This window comes from Poecilia formosa, unplaced genomic scaffold, assembly GCF_000485575.1.
Source record: "Poecilia formosa unplaced genomic scaffold, Poecilia_formosa-5.1.2 Scaffold169, whole genome shotgun sequence".
NCBI lineage: Eukaryota > Metazoa > Chordata > Actinopteri > Cyprinodontiformes > Poeciliidae > Poecilia > Poecilia formosa.
The window spans coordinates 997,711-1,017,121 of record NW_006800108.1 but is presented as its reverse complement, the minus strand read 5'-3'; the positions used below and the strand labels follow the sequence as shown (position 1 = coordinate 1,017,121).

General features: G+C 36.2%; 2 protein-coding genes across 19 annotated transcripts in view; one reads left to right on the top strand and one right to left on the bottom strand.

Moving 5' to 3' along the window:
• akap9 (A kinase (PRKA) anchor protein 9) overlaps positions 1–11,448 on the bottom strand; it is a 76,183-nt gene extending 64,735 nt beyond the window's left edge. For 13 of the 16 annotated variants that reach the window (XM_016677914.1, XM_016677916.1, XM_016677926.1 and 10 more), the window contains exons 1-2: positions 1,914–2,027; positions 1,424–1,696 (exon numbers count right to left, since the gene is read on the bottom strand). In XM_016677914.1, coding sequence (XP_016533400.1) covers positions 1,424–1,696; positions 1,914–2,012 — 372 coding nt within the window. In that variant the 5' untranslated portion in view covers positions 2,013–2,027. Of the gene's footprint in view, positions 1–1,423; positions 1,697–1,913; positions 2,028–11,153 lie in introns of those variants that run through there. The other 3 variants (XM_007564921.2, XM_007564922.2, XM_007564907.2) reach the window with 2 other exon arrangements.
• A 4,641-nt stretch (positions 11,449–16,089) lies between these two features.
• mterf1 (mitochondrial transcription termination factor 1) lies at positions 16,090–19,386 on the top strand. Of its 3 annotated transcripts, none has more exons than XM_007564904.2 (2): positions 16,090–16,192; positions 17,174–19,386. In XM_007564904.2, the coding sequence occupies exons 1-2, from the start codon at positions 16,190–16,192 to the stop codon at positions 18,329–18,331; spliced, it is 1,161 nt and encodes a 386-aa protein (XP_007564966.1). In that variant the 5' UTR covers positions 16,090–16,189; the 3' UTR covers positions 18,332–19,386. The 3 variants fall into 3 exon arrangements, with proteins under 3 accessions (XP_007564966.1, XP_007564967.1, XP_007564968.1); XM_007564905.2 differs by having other exon boundaries at positions 16,111–16,155; XM_007564906.2 differs by having other exon boundaries at positions 16,118–16,142.
• The last annotated feature ends 25 nt before the right edge of the window (positions 19,387–19,411 follow it).

Genomic DNA, 19,411 nt, shown 5'->3' with positions numbered 1-19,411 from the left:
TTATTAGAAATACATTCATGTTAATAATTTAAAATGAGAAAACAAACATTGTATTGCCTGAAATGCAGTAGCATAGCACTCTTTTGGCAAATTTGAACCAGGTGAAGCTAAAACAGGAGATTTGGCTAAAACATTTACAGACAAGTTTTTAATGACCCTAAATGCTAAATGTATGTTTATTTTTGTGCTAAATTACTGATCTAAATATGTTGTTTTTTCAGAAAACTTCAGGTAATAATCAATCAGTTACTAAATTAGTTGATTATTTTAATAATTATTTCAAGTGTTTTGTGTAAAAAAAATCTAATTTACAGTATTTGACATTGTGAAACTTAGTCAGCAATGCTCCTATTTGCAGGTAATCTGTGACTTTTTATTTAACAATCACTGCCCATTTTCATCCAAAAGTGTTGGAAAACTGTATCATGAGCCATTTACATTACTTTGTTAGTCTAAAAAAACCCTAGGCTTTCCAATTTTTTCAAATATAATGATTGTGAAAGGGAGACTGTGTTGACTGATGCAGTTGTTATATGATTTGAGCAATGGCATTAAATTTTCACTGTTCACAGCAAAGCATCAAGTTGAAGGAGGAACAAAACTTTTTGCAAATTTTCTACTTACAAAAATGAGTGGAGTTGTGCCAAAATTACATAAAAAATGCTAACAAGTCATATTAAAACAGAGTAGACCGATTTGTTCAAATACATCTTTTGGAAAGAAAGATGCTTTCATATTTTGAAATGTAACAAGCACAAACTTTGATGTATGTTTTTTTGTGTTTACGGTTAGACCAACATAAAGTATTGCATTATTTTGAAGTGGATTGAAAATGATCATGCATGAGTTTTCAAATTCCTCCCTCCGCCCCCCCAAGGAAAAAAAAAATCTGAAAAGTGTGGTGTGCATTTATTTTCAACCTCCCTGAATAAATACATCATAAAAACAACAATGTCTACCAGCTGTACACATCTAAACATGTTTTTTGCACACGGATGATTGGACTTGAACAGCTCCAAATAGAAATGTGAACATCAATGTTCAAGTCTTGCCAAACATGTTCAAGAAGACTTTGACTGGGCCATTTTAGGAGGACTATGTTACAATATCAGTTTTAAAAATGTTAAATATAAATTCATGGCACACTTTTAAAACTTCTTTCATTAGAGATATTTGACAACAATACATATTTTTCTGATTAACTTCAAAATTATGTGTTACTTTGGTCTTGCATATAAAGTTCTATTAAAATGCATTAACGTTTGGTTGCAACATTACATGAAAATGCTTAAGAGAATGAATACTTTGCAAAACAAACCTAAAAAGATTGACAATTTTAGAAAAATGAAAGTTGGCACTTCAAAGTTAAGCATAGAGAGTGAGCGTTGCTGTGTTGAGTATTGTATGAAATAAATGTGTGTACCTCTATCTTGTAGGTCTGGTCATGCCTGACCGTCTCTCCGCTCTTCAGCGTCTTGGTGAAGGTGAACTCTGTGGTGGGTGTTTCCTCACTCCCTTCATCTCGTCTTTCACCCTTGACCTCTCGTTCTCCTTCTCCACCCACAAACTGATCCGGCTCGACCTCCACCCTTCCCTGCGATTCTGCCTCCGAATCCTCGGCCGGCTTCTTTTTCTTCTTCTTCTTCTGCTTCTTCTGGGAGTCTGCATGAGCTTTTCTCTGGCGGTACTCAGCCAACTGCAGCGAGAGGAAGTCAAATATGCTCAGTTAAAGTCAGAGGTGACATGAGAAAAGAAATAAATGTAAAAGATTTCCTTTCATTTTTACTATATTGTTTCCGCTGTCATTTAGAAGCTTGTCTGACCCATTTGTTTGGTCAAGATCCACGCCTTTCTTTCCAAGAAACTCCACTAAACAATACTTTTAGCAAAAAATAAACAACATATAAACTTACTCTGAATCGACACAGTTTGGTGATAGTCAAACGAAACATTTTACGGCCCAAATACGCCTCCTGCCCTGCTACCAATGAGTCCTCCCTCCTTGTGTCCATATGACCCAACACACGCCTCGTACTGCAACAGGTGCTAATCCCGACTAAAGGGATTGCTTTTTTAAACTACAGTATGTCATTTATCCGGGAAAACACACAGTCATGCTTTCCAGACTGGAAATGTTTGATATTTGTTCCTGCAGCCGACTTGCACAATAACACATTGACTGAAGATGAAAATATTTGATATTTGTTTGTTAGTCTTTCTCATTTTGGTTAGTTTAGTACAAATAACAAATAGCACTAATTTTATTCTCAGGAATAGATGTACAGCTCTGGAAAAAATGAAGAGCCCACTGCACTGAACCCCATTGAAAACCTCCTGGTTATTCTACAAAATATTGATCTCTGAACTCTTCCTGAGTTAAAACATTAGTATTGTTGTTTCTAAATTAATATAAACTTGTTTTCTTTGGATTATTTGAGGTTTGAAAGCACTGCATCTTTTTGTTATTTTGACCATTTCTCATTTTCTGGAAATAAATACTAAATGTTTGCTTGGAATTTCAGAGACATGTTGTCAGTAATTCATAGACTAAAAGTACAATGTTCATTTTACTATACTTTTACTTTTTATCTTGCTGACCCACTGTAACAAAGACAGCAAGTCAAGGGTCAAAGGTCAGTTTCAGGTCAGTAACCTTATTTGGCTTGAGGAAACTTCCTTCCAGAACTGTGCTGAAGCAGAGCGTGTTTGAAACATGGATATTAAAGTGCCGCTATCACCACTACTCTGATTCACACAGGTGAACTACATAAACAGATAATAAAAACAATGATGATCTGCATACCGAGATATTTTTACATATTTGTATATTTAAAAAAAAATAAAAACTTAACATAAAAAGTAGCAAATAATTTATTTTTATCCATAATGTCCTGAGTACAATGTCAAACATAAGGCTGCTTTTCCACCATTTCATCTAGACATTAGCCAATTAGAACATGAGCAGCAGTTGGCAGCAGCCACAGACCTGTGTCTGAATGGACCTTCTGCCACAGATCAGTTTCATCCCACACTAGCACCTCATCACCTGCCTGTAAAACGCCCCTGCTACCACATGACACACAGCAGACGTCATGCATCTTCAGAGACAGGTGCACCTCCATTGCGTTTGTGTGCTTCTTCACAGGACAGATGGTTAATGGCAGCCAAGGTACAAACATGTCCCAATTAAATCGGCTGCATCAGCTGGCAGTAAAGAAAAACGTCCAACCTGAAGGAAATTTAATGTTTAAAGCAGATTTTTAGGTCAGTTGATGTGTGTGTGTGTGTGTGTGTGTGTGTGTGTGTATATATATAAACAACAAAATCTGGTTCTATTTGCTGAACTCTCTCAAAATAAATTACTATCAGGAGAGCAACTAAAAAGAAACATAATTCAAGGTATTTTTAATAGCTAGCTTGTACATTGATGTAAGAAATTACAAAAACCTTGGCCTTGAAGGCTCAGATTAGGTCTAGGTAAGAAAGTAATATAACAAAGAAAGATTGTACAGGATAAAGACGCATTAAATAGCATAAAAAACACCCAAAAAAGCATAACATTTTAATCTAACTGGGCCAACCTTAAAAATGTGTTTTTGATCATAACCTGTGAGAACTGCATGGCTTTGACACAAAACATCTTATTCATAACTATTCATACAGTCAAAGAATTGACGTGTCAGTCAAACGCTGAGAAATCTGATACTTTTCCTGTTCTTAAATGCATCAAAACTAAAAACTCCCACTTCTGTCAGTCTGTAAATGCATCACATGCGCTCTGGTTTGACTTTGGTATAAATCAGATAATGGTTGGCGACATTTTGGTTTTGATGCATAAATAAGGGTAGCTGTGTAATCCCTTCATCTTTTTTGTTGGATTCAAAACTACTACTTTGATTGAGGAAACTGCACCCAGAAGCACCAATTTTATTTCCAAATGCCGAATGTTTTTTTTTTTTATTATTTATTTTTTTAATTTAAACCAAATCTATGCCTTAAGTTTGAAAAAAATCAAATCAAATCAAAATCAAAACCAGGTTGTTGTCAGCTGGTAAAACAGAAATCAATTTAGGCTAGTAAGAGTCTAAACTGTCCTACATACATTTCTGCTAATCAATACAAACACCAATACTATCTGTGAAACCATCCTTTCCCTGTGTCCTCTGGTATGCAGCCCTGATGAAACAAAGCAAGATAACGCTCTTATCTTCTGACAATCTCATAGTTTACCCTTCTATTTAACCTCACACAAGAGTTCAAAGAACAAAGGAAAAGAATGAGAGAGGCGTAATAAACTGACCATACTGAATTCACAAAAATATCCCTTAGTCCAGAGGTCTGCAACCTTTATAATGTAGAGTAAGTTTGTACTCATCAGGCCAGGCCAAAAAAAAAAAAAAAAAAAAAAGAAAAACTTGTTTAGAGCCACAGATATCACATGACTTTTTTTGGGAGAAAAAAAGTAGAAATTTAGATCAATATCTACTTTAGGAAAGTTGTTGTAATTTTTAAAGAACAGTCATTTTATCTCCAGGATGGATAACTTTTTTTTTTCCTCTGGGTTGGAAAATTATTTTTAAAAAGCACATAGATTCCAACCCAATGACACCTAATGACAAGAAAAACACATAAAAGTATAATACTGGTACTCTCAGTATCATTCCTTGTAGAAATTCAACACAAATATTTCAGGATATAATGAAAAACAGCTAAAATCTTGTATTTGTTATATTTAAAACTTTAGCTGGTTCTATTATTAGGAGTCATTATGGTTGGCTCAAGGAGCAACAGATTACAGACTTAGCCTGCCCAAGTCCTTTCATAATCTAAAATTTATTTTTAAGATATTTCGTCATATGTTTCCTTTGCTAATTTTGGCATACTGTTGTAATTTTGATGACAGTATTGTGTCAAATTTCACTGGTAAACTCGTCCATTACTTTGCAATACCCAGACCTGCACAGCATTCTGGGGGATGTAGGCAGAGGAATGATTTTAGCTACTCAACCTCTCACAGGTGGCTAAAGCAAACTAGGTGGAATCGACTAACTGACTCACTCTTTGGTAACTTAGCAACTCCCTCACTATTTGGTTACCTAGCAACAACCTGTTGAGTAACTGCTGCAGTGGCAGTTTCCTCACCGTGCCTCATAAATGTTTGAAAATAAAAACAGCTTTGTGGAGTAAAAACTATGGATACAACAGTCATGTCACCAGTTTGGCTGTATTTCAGAAATTGAAAACAAAAAACTAATCAGTTATTATCGATAGACTAATATGAAACCCTTATATCGTGATAGGCTTTACAGCCATATCATCCAGCATTAACCAATATTAGACACATTAAATAGATTTATCTACCGTTTTGAAACTTTTGAAAAAAGGAATTACCAGAAAAAGATGACAAAAAGATGACAATAAATATCAGTTGTTCATATTGGCCCAATTCCAATATGCTAAAATAATGACTTATATCAGCCAATACCGATGTTAGTGTCGATATATTGTGTATCCGTAATCATGGAGAGAGATACAGAGTTACAGGGTCAAGTAAAAGAAAGCAGAATCATAATCTGATGTGGAGTTGGGATAATTTATCCAAACTTGAAGTACTTTGTAATCTTCTCTCAAATATTTCTGCATAAAAGCCTTATAAACCACAAGCAAACATTGTGAGTCATTAGTAAACTCACGGTTCAGTGTACTCATCGGCTCAAACTAAGACAAGTGTCACCGATTTTATGAACAGCAGCAGCTAAACCCTGATGAAAGCTCCCAGTGTTTGCCGATGCTGTAAAAAAGGGTCAGAGGCTGAAAACGACAGAGCTGAGAGTAGGTGTCATGGTCGTGTTCCCACCTACTATTCACAGCTTAAAAATCTCAAAGTGTTCTTGATCTGAGCCTCCGCAGCTCCTCACATGACCCGCCCTCGTCCAAATATACCCACTTATCTGTATTTTAAGAGCAGCTTTATCCATCTAAAACCTGAGCACAGAAATAAATGTAATCGACTGATGAGCCAACAGGACTGGAGCATCTCTGAGAAGGAGGCAGTCTTCGGTTCTGACTTTATAAGAATAACACATGAGTAGCAGCAAACCTGCCAGCAGGAATCACCCAGGGTTCTGCCTTTTGCGGAGATGCTTAGCACTGCAAGCTGCCCTATTTGGCACAGCTGCTGGCTGAGCATATGGAGACTCAAAGCCTGGGTAGCTGCACCACCATCTGGGTAAACAGAAACTACGTAGGTGTACCACCATCTGCTGTCTGAAAGCATGTACACAGGTCTTTCCTGCATATCTGAGCCTCATGGTGACAGAAAAACAGAGACTATAAACAGCAGCCAGTTTGATTCTTTAGAAGACCAGAGCAACTATATTAGCTATGGAATACTATTTTGCTTATCTAAATAAGTACACATAACAGAAATACTAATATCGGATATTGATATCAACCCAAATTAGGGATAAGTCCCTAATTTGACTTGACAATAGGGCAGGACAATAAATCAATAACAAATGTGGCGATAGATATGTGATCAATATCAATAGATAGCACATCTGATAGATTATTCAATGTGCTAGAATATTTACTGAACTCCGATCCAAAGTTGGTGGAATCAACTAACTCACTCACTCTTTGGTAACCTAGCAACTCAGACACTCTGTGGTTACCTAGCAACAATCTGTTGAGTAGCTGGCGCAGCAGCAGTTTAAAAGTTTCACCACTTTGCCTTGTAGCTGCTTAAAAATAAACAACATGGAATGAAGACTGTAGATAAAAGAGGAAAGATTATGCCACCAGTTTGGCAGAACTACAGATATTTAAACAAAAAAACAAAAAAAATCAATAATTACTGATAGAATGATATGAAACGCTTTTATTGCGATACGTTTTTCAGCCATATCGTTAAGCCCTACTTGACAACCACACTAATTTGGAGTCGTCACAAGACAGACATATTTTGTTTTATTTTATTGTCGGCTTGTTTCTATGAAGCCATGATGCTATTAATGTGAAGTATCCGTGATTACATTTACATAAAACATTTCTAGTCAATATGGCATAATAAACTCTAATAGCTCCTATAAACCAAGCTGACACTAGAAATTAGTGGTGATGGGAGGAAAAATATCCACTTAAATATGGAATGTTTGTATAATATATGTGTGCAAATTAACATTGTTTACCAGAATAAAATAAAGCAGAGAAGACTAAATGTACCAAGAATATGGAGCAAGTGAGAAATGGAGCTGAAGACTCCTTCATCCCCCATCAACAACTGCTGAGTGCAGAGAGAAACACAGAAAGGTCTTGAGGCTTCCCTTTCAATGAACCAACCCAGAAAGATCAATGCTGTGCACAAGATCCACTCAACAGGGAGAGAATGTTTAAAAGCAGAAACCCGCTCGGATCCGTCTTCAATGGATTTGTTGCAGTTTTCATGCTTTGAGCAAAACAAGAAGCATGTTTTGATTTGCTGAAGTGCACGGCCAGCATGTAAAGCTTCCCAAATCCTCACCGCAACTGACTCGAACCTTTTTGTGAACAGAAAGTTTTGGTGCAAAACGCAAACCCATTAAAATTTCGCAGTTCCAGAAAAAGAAAGAACATTTTACAAGGAAAACTCAAATCCCCAAAGCCCCATAAATGGAACGATATAAATTCATTATTTATCAACGAGGTGTGCAAGTGTTGATCTTTTGGTGTGGCTAACTTACTGATGAGATGATGAGATGTGACCAACATAAAGTGATGAGTAAATGGAAACAGGCAGAAAACTGATACATGATTTTTAAACGCTTTTAACTAAATAATATTTAGGAATGCATCAATGTGAAAATTTGGGCCGATATCGATATCTGATATTGCTGTTATGGCCGATAATCAATATTTACCAATATTATATATATATATTTCGCTACCATTTTTGACACCTTTGGGGAAATCCCCCACCAGAAACAGATACTGGTACAAATAAATACTGGTTGTTCATATTGGCCTGGTTTTATTTACAGGACAGATATCAATATGTTAAAAAATTACAAATATCAGCCGATACCGATGTTATTGTGCATCTCTAATAATATTCTGTGTGCACTTTTATTCAGACCTGTGACTACTTAGTACACACATTTTCAAGTTTACACACCCAGCACATCGTGGAGGCAATCAATAAAAAACTGAAAAATAAAACATTTTCTGATTATCAGGTCTTACGTGGACACTGAACTCATTGCATTTTGTTGATCGGGAACAGACAGCGAGTTGAAAAGCTAAGGACAAAACGATAATTTATTTATAGTATAAATAGAGTAGTAGGTTGTTTACCTTGTTGTGAAAAGAAAGACAGTAAAGTGCAGAAGTTAATTAGACTGTAACAAGCGCAGGAGACTGCACAATTATGTGCCCGGGCCCCGTCCTGCTCCACTCCTATCAATCACACATCCCAGATTATTTGTACCCGACTTACCCTGTGGTTACAACAAGCAACAAGATGCAGCTGGAATGGGTTAAAAATACAAAATCATGCCACACTTTACAGATTATTATTTGTAAAACCATTGTAAAAACTACGCTAAATTTTTATTCTTCACTTCCACATGTTAGTCCATCATGACCTGAACACTTCAGCCAGGCACAATAGCTAAACTAGGCATCTTCCACACCATGACATCCAAACTGTTTGTGATTTAACCCATTTTAAGCAACACAGCATGACCCAGCACAAGTATCTATCATTACTCTGAGCTTGTGCCTCTGCATCATAAAAATAAAACCCTCCAGAGTCAATTAAGCCAATTAATCAGCTACGTAATCTGTGCCAGTTATAGGCTGGTTGTCGCACAGAGACATGCAGGACGCGTCCAGCTGAGCGATTAAGGTCCAAGTTAAGAAGATCAGCTAAAACCGGCAGCAGTGCCTAACAGAGAAACTGACCCTTTAGGCTAACTGAATCCTGAGAAAGATTACTATAGTGGAAAGACGCTCTATAAAAATGACTTCTTCTACCTTCATTTTTGATGTAGCCTGATAGATAGATGTTTGTACTGGCCATAAAGGATCTACATGAATAAAAGAACAAAGACTGAGGTGAAATGACAGTAAAAGTTTAATTTTTCTAGGAGATTTAAGATGACTACACTGATCAACTATCAGTTACTGATAGTAAAACACTTGTCAATATGTTTGATTTTGAAGCCAAACTAAAGATGAAGAAAATTCTTCCATTCTGGAACAAAACTATGGCAACAGCAGCCCACAATTTCCACTTTCCCTATTGTCTGGCATGACTCAAAAGCTCATGCCTGATTCTGCACAATGCATCACTGACAGCTCGCACTTCAGTCAGACAACAAAAACTCGTCTTTCACTCCATTTGACAAAAATCCAGTCACCCAATCTGATTGTTAGAGAGGAAAAGCTCAGGTCGCACCTTTATCTCCAGACTAACATTCAGATAAAATCCTGCTTCAGTTCTGAGACAATATAAATGCAGACTCATTGTACACTTTAAGCTATGTACATAATTTTAGAAAAGCAACATGCATCAGATTTTTATCTAAGCCTGCAAGGACTCATCTGACAAGAATCTCAAATAATAACACCCTTGATTTCTTTACTGCATGTGAGGACATGGTGACATGGCACTGGGAGGAAAAAAACAGCAGGCAGACTAGTCTACAGCAGCAAAGAGCCTTTTACAAGCCAAAATACCAGAGTGCAAACCAGGGGGATGGTCTCTGCAAACTTCTGTCGGACAAAACTCACTGTGATTTTCTAAATATGTTTAGTAAATAACAATCAGAAACAGATTTCCAGCAGCTCTACACCAAGATGCATTAACTTTAAATAAAACAACCAAGGCTTCGCACTATATGTGCAAAGATTTAAAATGTGCAACAAGATTTAATTTGCCCTACTTAAACAAAAAACAAAACTTATACCTATTGCTGTAAAACATAAAAAACAGTTCTACTTATGTTACATTTCTAATTATTATTTAGATTCTGATAGTGAAACTGCAGAAAAAATAGACTATAACAACTAAATTTAGTTTTTAACTGCTTCTTCAGAGTAATATAGCTTTTTTTAGGTTATAAAAATCTGTTGTTACTTGATTAATTGGTTGGATACCTGTGTATAGCACCCTAATAGTCGTTTTAAAACAGTACCGGGTGGTGCTCCTTTGGTTTCCATGGATACAACTTCCTATGTTTTCTGTAATCAAAATAGTAATATTTGTTCTTTTTGTAGCTGACTGGAGAACATGTAGCAAACTTGTTTCAGCCAGCTGAACTGCAGTAGCCAATGCTTACATAGTAATAGTTTTGTGTTCACAGAGGCAGTGGTGATATCCAACTCTGTAATCACATGCTACTGAGTGTAACATTACCTCTGTCCATCATAGATGTATCAAATTGTGCAGCAACTCTAGCAGCTCTTAAAAGCTTCTGATTTAGTATTTATGGACATATATTGACAAAAGTGACACATGAGCTCATTGCCTGCAGAGATTCAGCAAAGACAAACAGCCTCTCAAAACAGAGTGAGCTGGTTTTTGAGTTTACAGCTACTGGTAGATAAAAAAAAACAACATACAAACTCATCCAGTTTAACAAGTACTCCCTTCTTTTCTCAGCAAATATTTTACTTTATGAGCACAGCATAGAGCCTCTTCTGGCGTATTCCTGTTGCTTAAACCAATACAAGTCATCTCTGGCAAGTGAAGCAATGCTTTACCTAGCTAGTGAGGATATACCCTGTAAATCCTGTTACACCAGCCTCTGAGTGTCACTTCAGGTGCCGTTTATAAGCTCTAAATAATGATGCGACGGCTAGACTTGTGCGAGAATTAGCCGATACTTCTTTCGATACGGAAAAAGAAAAAAGAAAGCAGTGTAGGGGGAAAAATGTCAGATATGCAGCATGACAAAGGCAGCCTTGGCTAGCAGTAGCAGCGGCTAACCCCCTCCTCCCTCCCTCTCAGCTGTCAGACAGACACGGCGCATGACAGCTGGGAAGGTGGTATGAAGGGGAGGGGGTTGGGGTCAAAACAGCTGACGGACATAACCACAGAAAAACAACTCCACCGGAACAATATGCTGTAACTTTGGACCACTCAGAGGACGTTAGGGAGTCTTGAATCCTACCTTAGCCTTGCCGGCCTCTAGCTTCTTCTGCCTCTCCTCGTCCTCCATTCCCGCTGACTCCGAGACTGAAACAAGAAAACTGCTTCATAAGAAATATCCAGGAGGAAAAGGAAGTCTCACAGCGGAAAGCGGACTATCTCTCCAATGCCGTGATTCCCAATCACTGGCTATCCCCTTGATTGTAGTCCGCCGCCATATTTTCCACGTAAACATGAGACTCAACTGTGATGACGTAGGGTAGGTGCATTTATAGCCACGCCCACTGGTGCTATCGGTATGGCAAGTAGTTTTGTCGTATAGTAATTTCTTAAAAACATGAAGCCTCTTGCACTGATTGCACGTTTTAGCCCGTTCATGCATGAATTATAATCCTTTATGACAGGATTTTTTTTTCAAAGGGTTTTTGACTTTCTTAAGGCATAAAAAAAACTTGGAGAAAAAAGTTTCCACTTGTTTCCAACTGTTTCCAGTTGTAATTTTCTCCAAATACAAGTATTAGTCTTTAGGAGTTACTTGATGTCACAATATGTTTTTTACATGCAAGAGCTTTCTGCAATAGGAGGAGAATATTCCTGAGTTGCTTTTTTCATCTGTCTGCCATTTTGGATTAACAAAGATTTTGTTGTTAAATGGATGGCCAGTAGTTTATAGTGTATTATATGATGCACTAGTGTCCATTCCAGTGGTCTGTGTGCATTTATAACATTAAAATCCACAAGAAACACAAGAAAATGTCTTTTAGATAGCTGTCCACTGCAGTGAGCGCTATGCATGAAAGGGTTAAATTCGGAGAATATGGCTTTTTGCCTAGGGCACAACTGTGTCAGAGGGCAACACAAGCGCCAAGATAATATTTTAAAAATATCAGTTAAATACTCCATAAACAAATTTTCTTTTTTATTGAATTTACTTACCAATTTAATTAAGAACAACGTTACAGTGCTATTTTCCCTTTTTTTTTTCTTTTTTTTTTGTAATCTGGACTGCATTTTATCAGCTCAGTTTTAAACATCTAGACTCATCCAACTTGGACTGAACTACTTTTAACATACTCTTGTAGGCCTCTCGGATTTTCTGATTCAAGTTTACTCTGGATCACCAGAATCAGAGCCAAACATGGAGAAGCAGCAGTCAGTTTTTAATCTGGAACAATTTCCAGAAAATTGCAAAAATGCTGAAATCCTGAATTCTTTTAAATCAAGATAAAAAAAATATTAGTTGTCTTTGATTATTGTTACCTGAAATATCACTAACTCTAGTCAGTATTCCAACCTTTCTTTACCTTTCTTCATTATGCCATTGCAATGTAATGTTTTGTTTGTTGGATTGCTGAAATGTTCTGTAGCATTACAAACATGAAAAGAAGTTTATTGTATTTGTGAAAGCAATAAAATAATTTTATTCTTTTCTGGCATCAAGACAACATAGACCTAAAAAAAAAACTAAATAAAAAATGGCACCATATGAATTTGGTGAAATCTGCACTGAATTATTCTATAGTTTTCCAGATTAAAGAGAGTTTGGTGTTGTGAAATGCTTCAGTAAGATAAAACTATCTTTGAGATTTCTACTTTTATCTAAGAAAATATGTATAACGAAATAATTGTTGATAGTCCGTTGGTGAAAAGCCTTAAAATGAATTCATATTTTATCATCTTCAACATTTCAGGAAGTCAGAGCATTAAACTCTCTTTAATCTGGAAAAGTATAGAATAATTCAGTGCAGATTTCACCAAATTCATATGGTGCCATTTTTAATTTAGTTTTTTTAGGTCTATGTTGTCTTGATGCCAGAAAAGCATAAAATTATTCCCTATTTTCCACACATATAATAAACTCCGTTCATGTTTTTAAAGCAAGGCAAGTTTGAAGTAAATAAAACAGTATTTAAAAACATTAACTAATGGAACCCAGAAGGGGGATAGTCTATTTTCTCTGCAATATATCTTAAATAGATATACAATTTACCAGTCGGTTTTTTGTGTGTGTGTGTGTGTGTGTGAATATCTTATTTTAATAAATGTAGCTTGGTGATCAAACAGTTGGTATTTTAATGAGTAGCAAAACTCCATCTCCCCTTTTAAATATAAAAATTGCATCAACACACACCCATTTTGTCATGAAACATGCAATTAGCAGTAAAGTCGATTAATGACAACGACATGTCTGACTGTGATTCTCCGGCTTTGACTCCAGTTTCTGCAGCATGAATTCCTCTGTCTAGTTTCTATGGCGATGGGAGGAGAGGCCGCCAGAGCTGTCCCAGCTGAGCTTTCTTTTTAGGCAACATTATCTCATTTTAACATTAGCTGGTAAACAACTGGTAATTACCTCGCATTTTGTATGAAGATGTATAAATAGACTAACCCTGAGCTCATTTCTGATGAAAAAAGAGCAACATCCTCCCCAAAGAAGGAGTCATTAAAGGTGCCGTGGCTAAAAGCCTGCAGGTAACCTGAGAGACTGGCATCAGTTTCTACAACAGATGGGAGTGATACAGGAAAAGACCATCAGCATTTTCTCTAACAGACTCCAAATTAGGTAAATGTTAGAATAATTAGATTATGTTTTACAATTAAAAGCAGGTTTCATTATTTTGAAGATGATTTTGGGAGATGTGGGTTGCAGTTGTTTGGAAAAAAATAATGGGAACTTTTGCAAGCATTTTTCAAACATGGTGGTTTATTTTTTACTAATGTGAAACATAGCTGACCTACGTATTCATTAAAAAACTAAAAATATATGTTAATTGATTATTTTAAAAACTAAATAAACATTCACACTACCTCATTTGTCACTTATTTCTTGCTCAGGTGTATAGAAAACAGTGCTAATTTTTTATATTATCTTTTACATGCTTTATATTGTTGCAACCCCCAATGTTTACAGAAACACTGATATCTAGCTGGTAAATTTACGAATAAGAAAAAAAAAGAGAACTATGAGAATACACAGTTGTTACTTTAATACAAATACAAAGTTTCATTCTGTTTTGAGACGTACCTGCAGTGGCTGCAGTGGCAGCTGGAGAGGACTCTCTGCGTCTTCGGCTGACCGGCGCTGAACAACTTATAGTCTGGCAGATCTTGAATTCCACCCATCGTCTTTTGGACATTTTTTTATCCGCACACTCCCACCTGGGGACACCTGCTGCTCGAGCAACAGCGTCTGCGAGTAACCACCAGCATCTGAAAGTTTCGACACTTCTTAAATTATTCAGTCGCTCCGGTTGTGTTCTGTGTCTGCAGTTACCCAAGCAACTTTACAAAAAGGACCTCAACAAACGGATCAAGACGGAAGTCGATGTAATATTAAAACCATGTTGCTCACAAATTCATGCATGACCTAATTTACATCTTTAAGGAACAAAAGTCAGAAGAGCATCAGAGGAAGTAAGAGAAATATCAAACCTCTGAAAGAGTTCAATTAAATTATTTTTTACATAATATTAGTCCAATAAATTTGCTTAAAATGTAAACTAATTTGACATATTTGATTAAAATCATTTGGTGGGTAAACAGTAAGGTGTGTTTGAAATTTAAACTATTACCCCAACTTTTCAGTCTAATGTCAAAGTTTTTCTGCATACAGTTTTAATTAAATTAAAATAGGTAAGCGCATATTGACACCTCTTTTAGTTTTCCAAGGAGTTAATAATTTTATTTAAAAAATACAGTTGATTGATTGTCTGGTGGTATCAATTTCAAGCTAACAATAAAGATGAAGACGTCAACAGCAGTTTCTCATTTCAGTAAAAATTAGAAAAACATCTTTATTAGATAATTGCATATTTTTCTTGTCTCATAAGTCAGTAAAATGCAGTTTTTAGTGCTTACATCAAATGTTTCCAATTTCACAAAAGCAAATAACTAACCTTTAGTTGCCTTAAATTTAGCTAATATGCTCAATTTGTATTACAACATGAGAAAACAGATCATAATTGAGCTTCAAGTTTACATAAAACATGAAAGAAGCAGGATTATCTCTCACAATAATGGACACTGTCTGAACTGTTCATGCCAGAAACAAAATGCTGCTTTCTAGGCTGGTAGTGCAGAAGAGGTTGTGACTGAAACTTGGGTCACTTCAGTAGCAGAGCAGCAAAGTGGACGCATAATGTAGCCATCTTTCACTGTGCTGTAAAATATTCATAAGTGGTGGGACTCTTCAGTAAGAGAGGGAGTCGAGTCAATAGGTTTTTCAGCTGCGAACTGCAGCACAATGCTTTCTGATGTGGCTGAAATGAATCAAGCTAGTAATACCTAAAACTGGGGCTTTGATGTTGCTCGTGTGAAATCAAAATACAACTGAAATTTGATTTAAAATTAAAAGAAAAAGTGAGGTTTCAAGCAAATTGCACATATATAAAATAAATAGCACATATAAAGTGGGATGGACTGATTTTGTTCAAATAAAACCCCCCCCACAAATTCTAGAGAGATTTACAAAATGTTCTAAAATCTTTTTTTTATCTGTAAAAAACATGAAGAATGTTCAAAGCTGTCATTATTTATAAGCTTGTGTGTGAAAAACTAACCTCTTAATTCAGTAGTTTTCTGTAAAATATTTTTTAAAAGGCCCGAATTCTGAGAACAAATCAAATCTTTTTCAGTGGCCTCAGTCCTGTTTCCCCGCTTGTTTCTGTAGGAATTATACAAATGACTGAAAATGCTATAGTGCTTTTTGAAGGTTTTTTAAACCTAAAAATAATTAACTTCAATGGTTAACGTCGTCATGTCTCAATACGGAATCGTAATAAGTGTCCTAGAATCCCTTTTTTTCTTTATAAACGTTCATGTTCACGTTAACTTGAAGCGACAAGTCTCACAAAGCGACAAGTCTCACTGTCCTTTGCTGCGACCTGCTGGCGAAAACAACAAACTGGGAAGCAAGTTTAAACTCCGAAACGCTAGAGGGCGCCAGCTTCGATAAATTCGTTTCTCAAATTCAAAATCTCGCGTGAGCTCCTCCAAGTTCTCGCATCCACTGGTACGTTCAAAAGGTATAGTGTGAACAGTAAAGTCGAAAAACGGAATATGGTATGTTTGTTTTAAATTTTAAAACTAAAGAAAGACTGTCAAGTGTTTTTGCTAAATATAGCATTTCCCACAATATCAATAAGGTTTAAATTACCCTGGTGGAAGGCACGCAAGCAGCAAACCGACGGTGTTGTTTTGAATTTAACTTTTACCAAATGTGGTTTTAAATTCAGATTTTTTTTAACAAGACGTGAAAAAACTTTGCTTAACCAGAATTTCACATCAGATTAGCTTTTCTGGTTTCAGTAAATCCTATTTTTTTGATTGGGTAGATGCTGTGTGTCACTTCTAGAAAGTACATTTTCCAGACTCTCTAAATTAAATTTGTCTTACAGCTTAAAAATAATAATAATAATAAATTATCATTGTGATATCATAATTCAGCATAAGTTGTTGATAGATTAGAAGTAAAAATAATGCTTATTTGTATTTCCTGAATTTCTTACTAAAAGTAAATAAGACGTACATATTTACAGAGTTTTTCAATAAATATTAATATCCCAGCCCTTCAACTTTTGCAGCCGTTTCAGCTGGATGTGTTTTGGTGTATGTCGTACCAGGAAGTTGATAAAAATACTACTCTTTGGAAAAGTTTTAGAAAATTCATGTATAGTTTTTGTTTTGTTCACTTCAAAGCAATGCACTGCTGTGCTGGTCTGTTACATATAATCCCAATAAATAGTTTTAAGTTTGAGTTTGTGATGTGACAGAATGTGAAAAAGTTCTAGATTTACTTCTTCACAATATTTGGAAAGTAAATGTAAAGTTTAATTTTTAATTAGTTACTGTTAATGCACAGAAGTAAACTTGAATCTTAGGAAAATTAAAATTTCTTAAGGACCTGAACAGAAAGGATAAGTAAACATTAAAATAAACAAGTCACTTTATTATAGCTTACTTATTTACATTACTGTTTTTTTAAATTGTTTTACCATTTATAACCAAAGAAATGCCATAACATGGATCTCTGGTCCCTTTCAGGAAAAAATGGCTTCAGTTTCTGGTATAAGGACCCTTATTCGTATCCATCATTCGCTCATTCTGCAGAAGAGCTTTAGGCATTCACTGCTACAGCTAGCATCAACCTGCATCACCTTGAGGCATTGCAGTGGCAGTAATGACCCATCGTTGCCATCAGACACAGAGAATAAATCTCTGCTGGAGAACCTATCTGTGTTGGGAGTGGACATAAAAATGGCACGCCAGCGTCAACCAGGTGTTCTTCGAAAGTCCTTCACCAACGAGATGTGCCTCGCTCAGTTCCTGCAAGAAAAAGGTGCCAGCCGCAAAGTTATCGCCAGCATCGTGTCCCGTTATCCCCGCGCCATCACGCGGTCACTTGATCACTTGGAGGAACGCTGGCAGCTGTGGAGAAACGTTTTCAACACAGACGCTGAGATCGTGAGCATCCTGGACCGCTCACCCGAGTCTTTTTTCCGTTCTAGTGACAACGATGACTTGAAGAAGAACATCGCTTTCTTGATCTCATTGGGATTAAACTCCAAGGACCTTCGTCGGCTACTGACCACAGCGCCGAGGACGTTCTCCAACACCCTGGAGCTGAACAAACAGATGGTGGAGTTTCTTGAAGACATCTGTCTGGAGCTGGGTGGAAAAAATCCTGAACAATTTGCTACAAGTATAATATCTAAAAACGTGTATCTTCTAATCAAAAGTACTAAAAGAGTCGGGACCAACATTAACAATCTGAAAACCTCTCTGACGTTAAGTGATGCCGAACTGCTAGCACTTCTGCAGGGAAAAGGAGTAGACATTTTGGTCCTTTCCAACGACTGTCTGAAGAAAAACATCCACAGCCTTGAGAAGAAGATGTCCGTGCTAGGCCTCAAAGAAAGCGACGTGAAAAAACTAGTATTAAACTACCCCAACATTCTCTACATCGGCGCAGCCACTCTGAACTCCAAACTGGACTGTCTTCTAAAAGGAGGAATAAAAATAAAGCAGATTTTGGAGAAGCCAAAAGTCCTGGACTACAGCATCCAGAACATCACAGAGCGACTGAAGGAGCTGCAGAGAGTTGGATATGACTTTGAGAAAAATGGGATCAACATCCTGGACTCCAGCAAGAAACGATTTGTAGCAAAGATAGAAAAACTTTCTGGAGTTTCTGAGGAGTGAATGCAGCAGATTTTACTGTGATAAAATATAAAAGATACCCATCCATGTACAGCTACATTTATCTGCACCCCTAGTAAAGATATGTAAAAAGTCTTGTGTATAGTAGGATAATTTTACACATACAAAAAAAATAAAAATTCAGTCTCTAATATCAGTCCATTAAATTTTGGGATAAAGAAAATGTTAAGAAATAATTATTTTAACAGCTCCTTTAAATGTAAAAGTAATCATAGCAATGTCTGTATTTTTATAAGTTGATCAAATATTTTAAAGATGATGGTGAAATACCTAGAATCAAATTCAAGGCTAATTTTTAGCACAGCAAAAAGTGGCATCTTAACCTCATCAAGGTTAAGATGCCACTTGATGAGGTTAAGATGCCAACCTGCCAAACATGTTTGTTTGGCAGGTTTGTAAAGAAAATGGTTTTTTCCAAATGTAAATATTGTAAGTTTTATAAAACCGAGATGTTTTAATTGTTGTTGTTTTTTTGTTTTTTGTTTTTTTTTGTAATTGGGTTTTATAATAACCACCCAGGATCCAAAATAACGAAGAAATGTTTTACCATACACAGAATGCACCTTTATCCAAAGTCGTCTCAGTCCCCAAATCTAAATTCTAAACAAACAAACAAAAAACTACCTGGGACGCTCCTAAATGTGGGTTTCTAAGCATTTTATCTGTTATCCAGTGACACATTTCTTTATTTGATGCATTTTATTGCATTATTGCTCTGTATTCAATAGGGTTTTAATGATTATTCTGAAACATTACATCCATAATTTAACGTGTGAGTCATTCTTTGCCTCTTTAGCAGTCATTTCTGATTGTAAAAGGGAGGTTGCCATGTTTGACAGGTCAACGCTCCCTCAAAGATTCAGTTAATTCCAACACACCACTGTTGTAATGATCTGTACACACATAAGAATCTCTCACAAGTGGATATTTTTGACTTTGCCCAAAGAAACGTATAATTTCTGTAGCTTTATTTAAATCGTTTCAGGTGCCTTTTGCTGTTGACTCACAAACAAAATAAAGTAATTCTTAACAATTGATCATGTTTTTAGCATGTTACTGCTT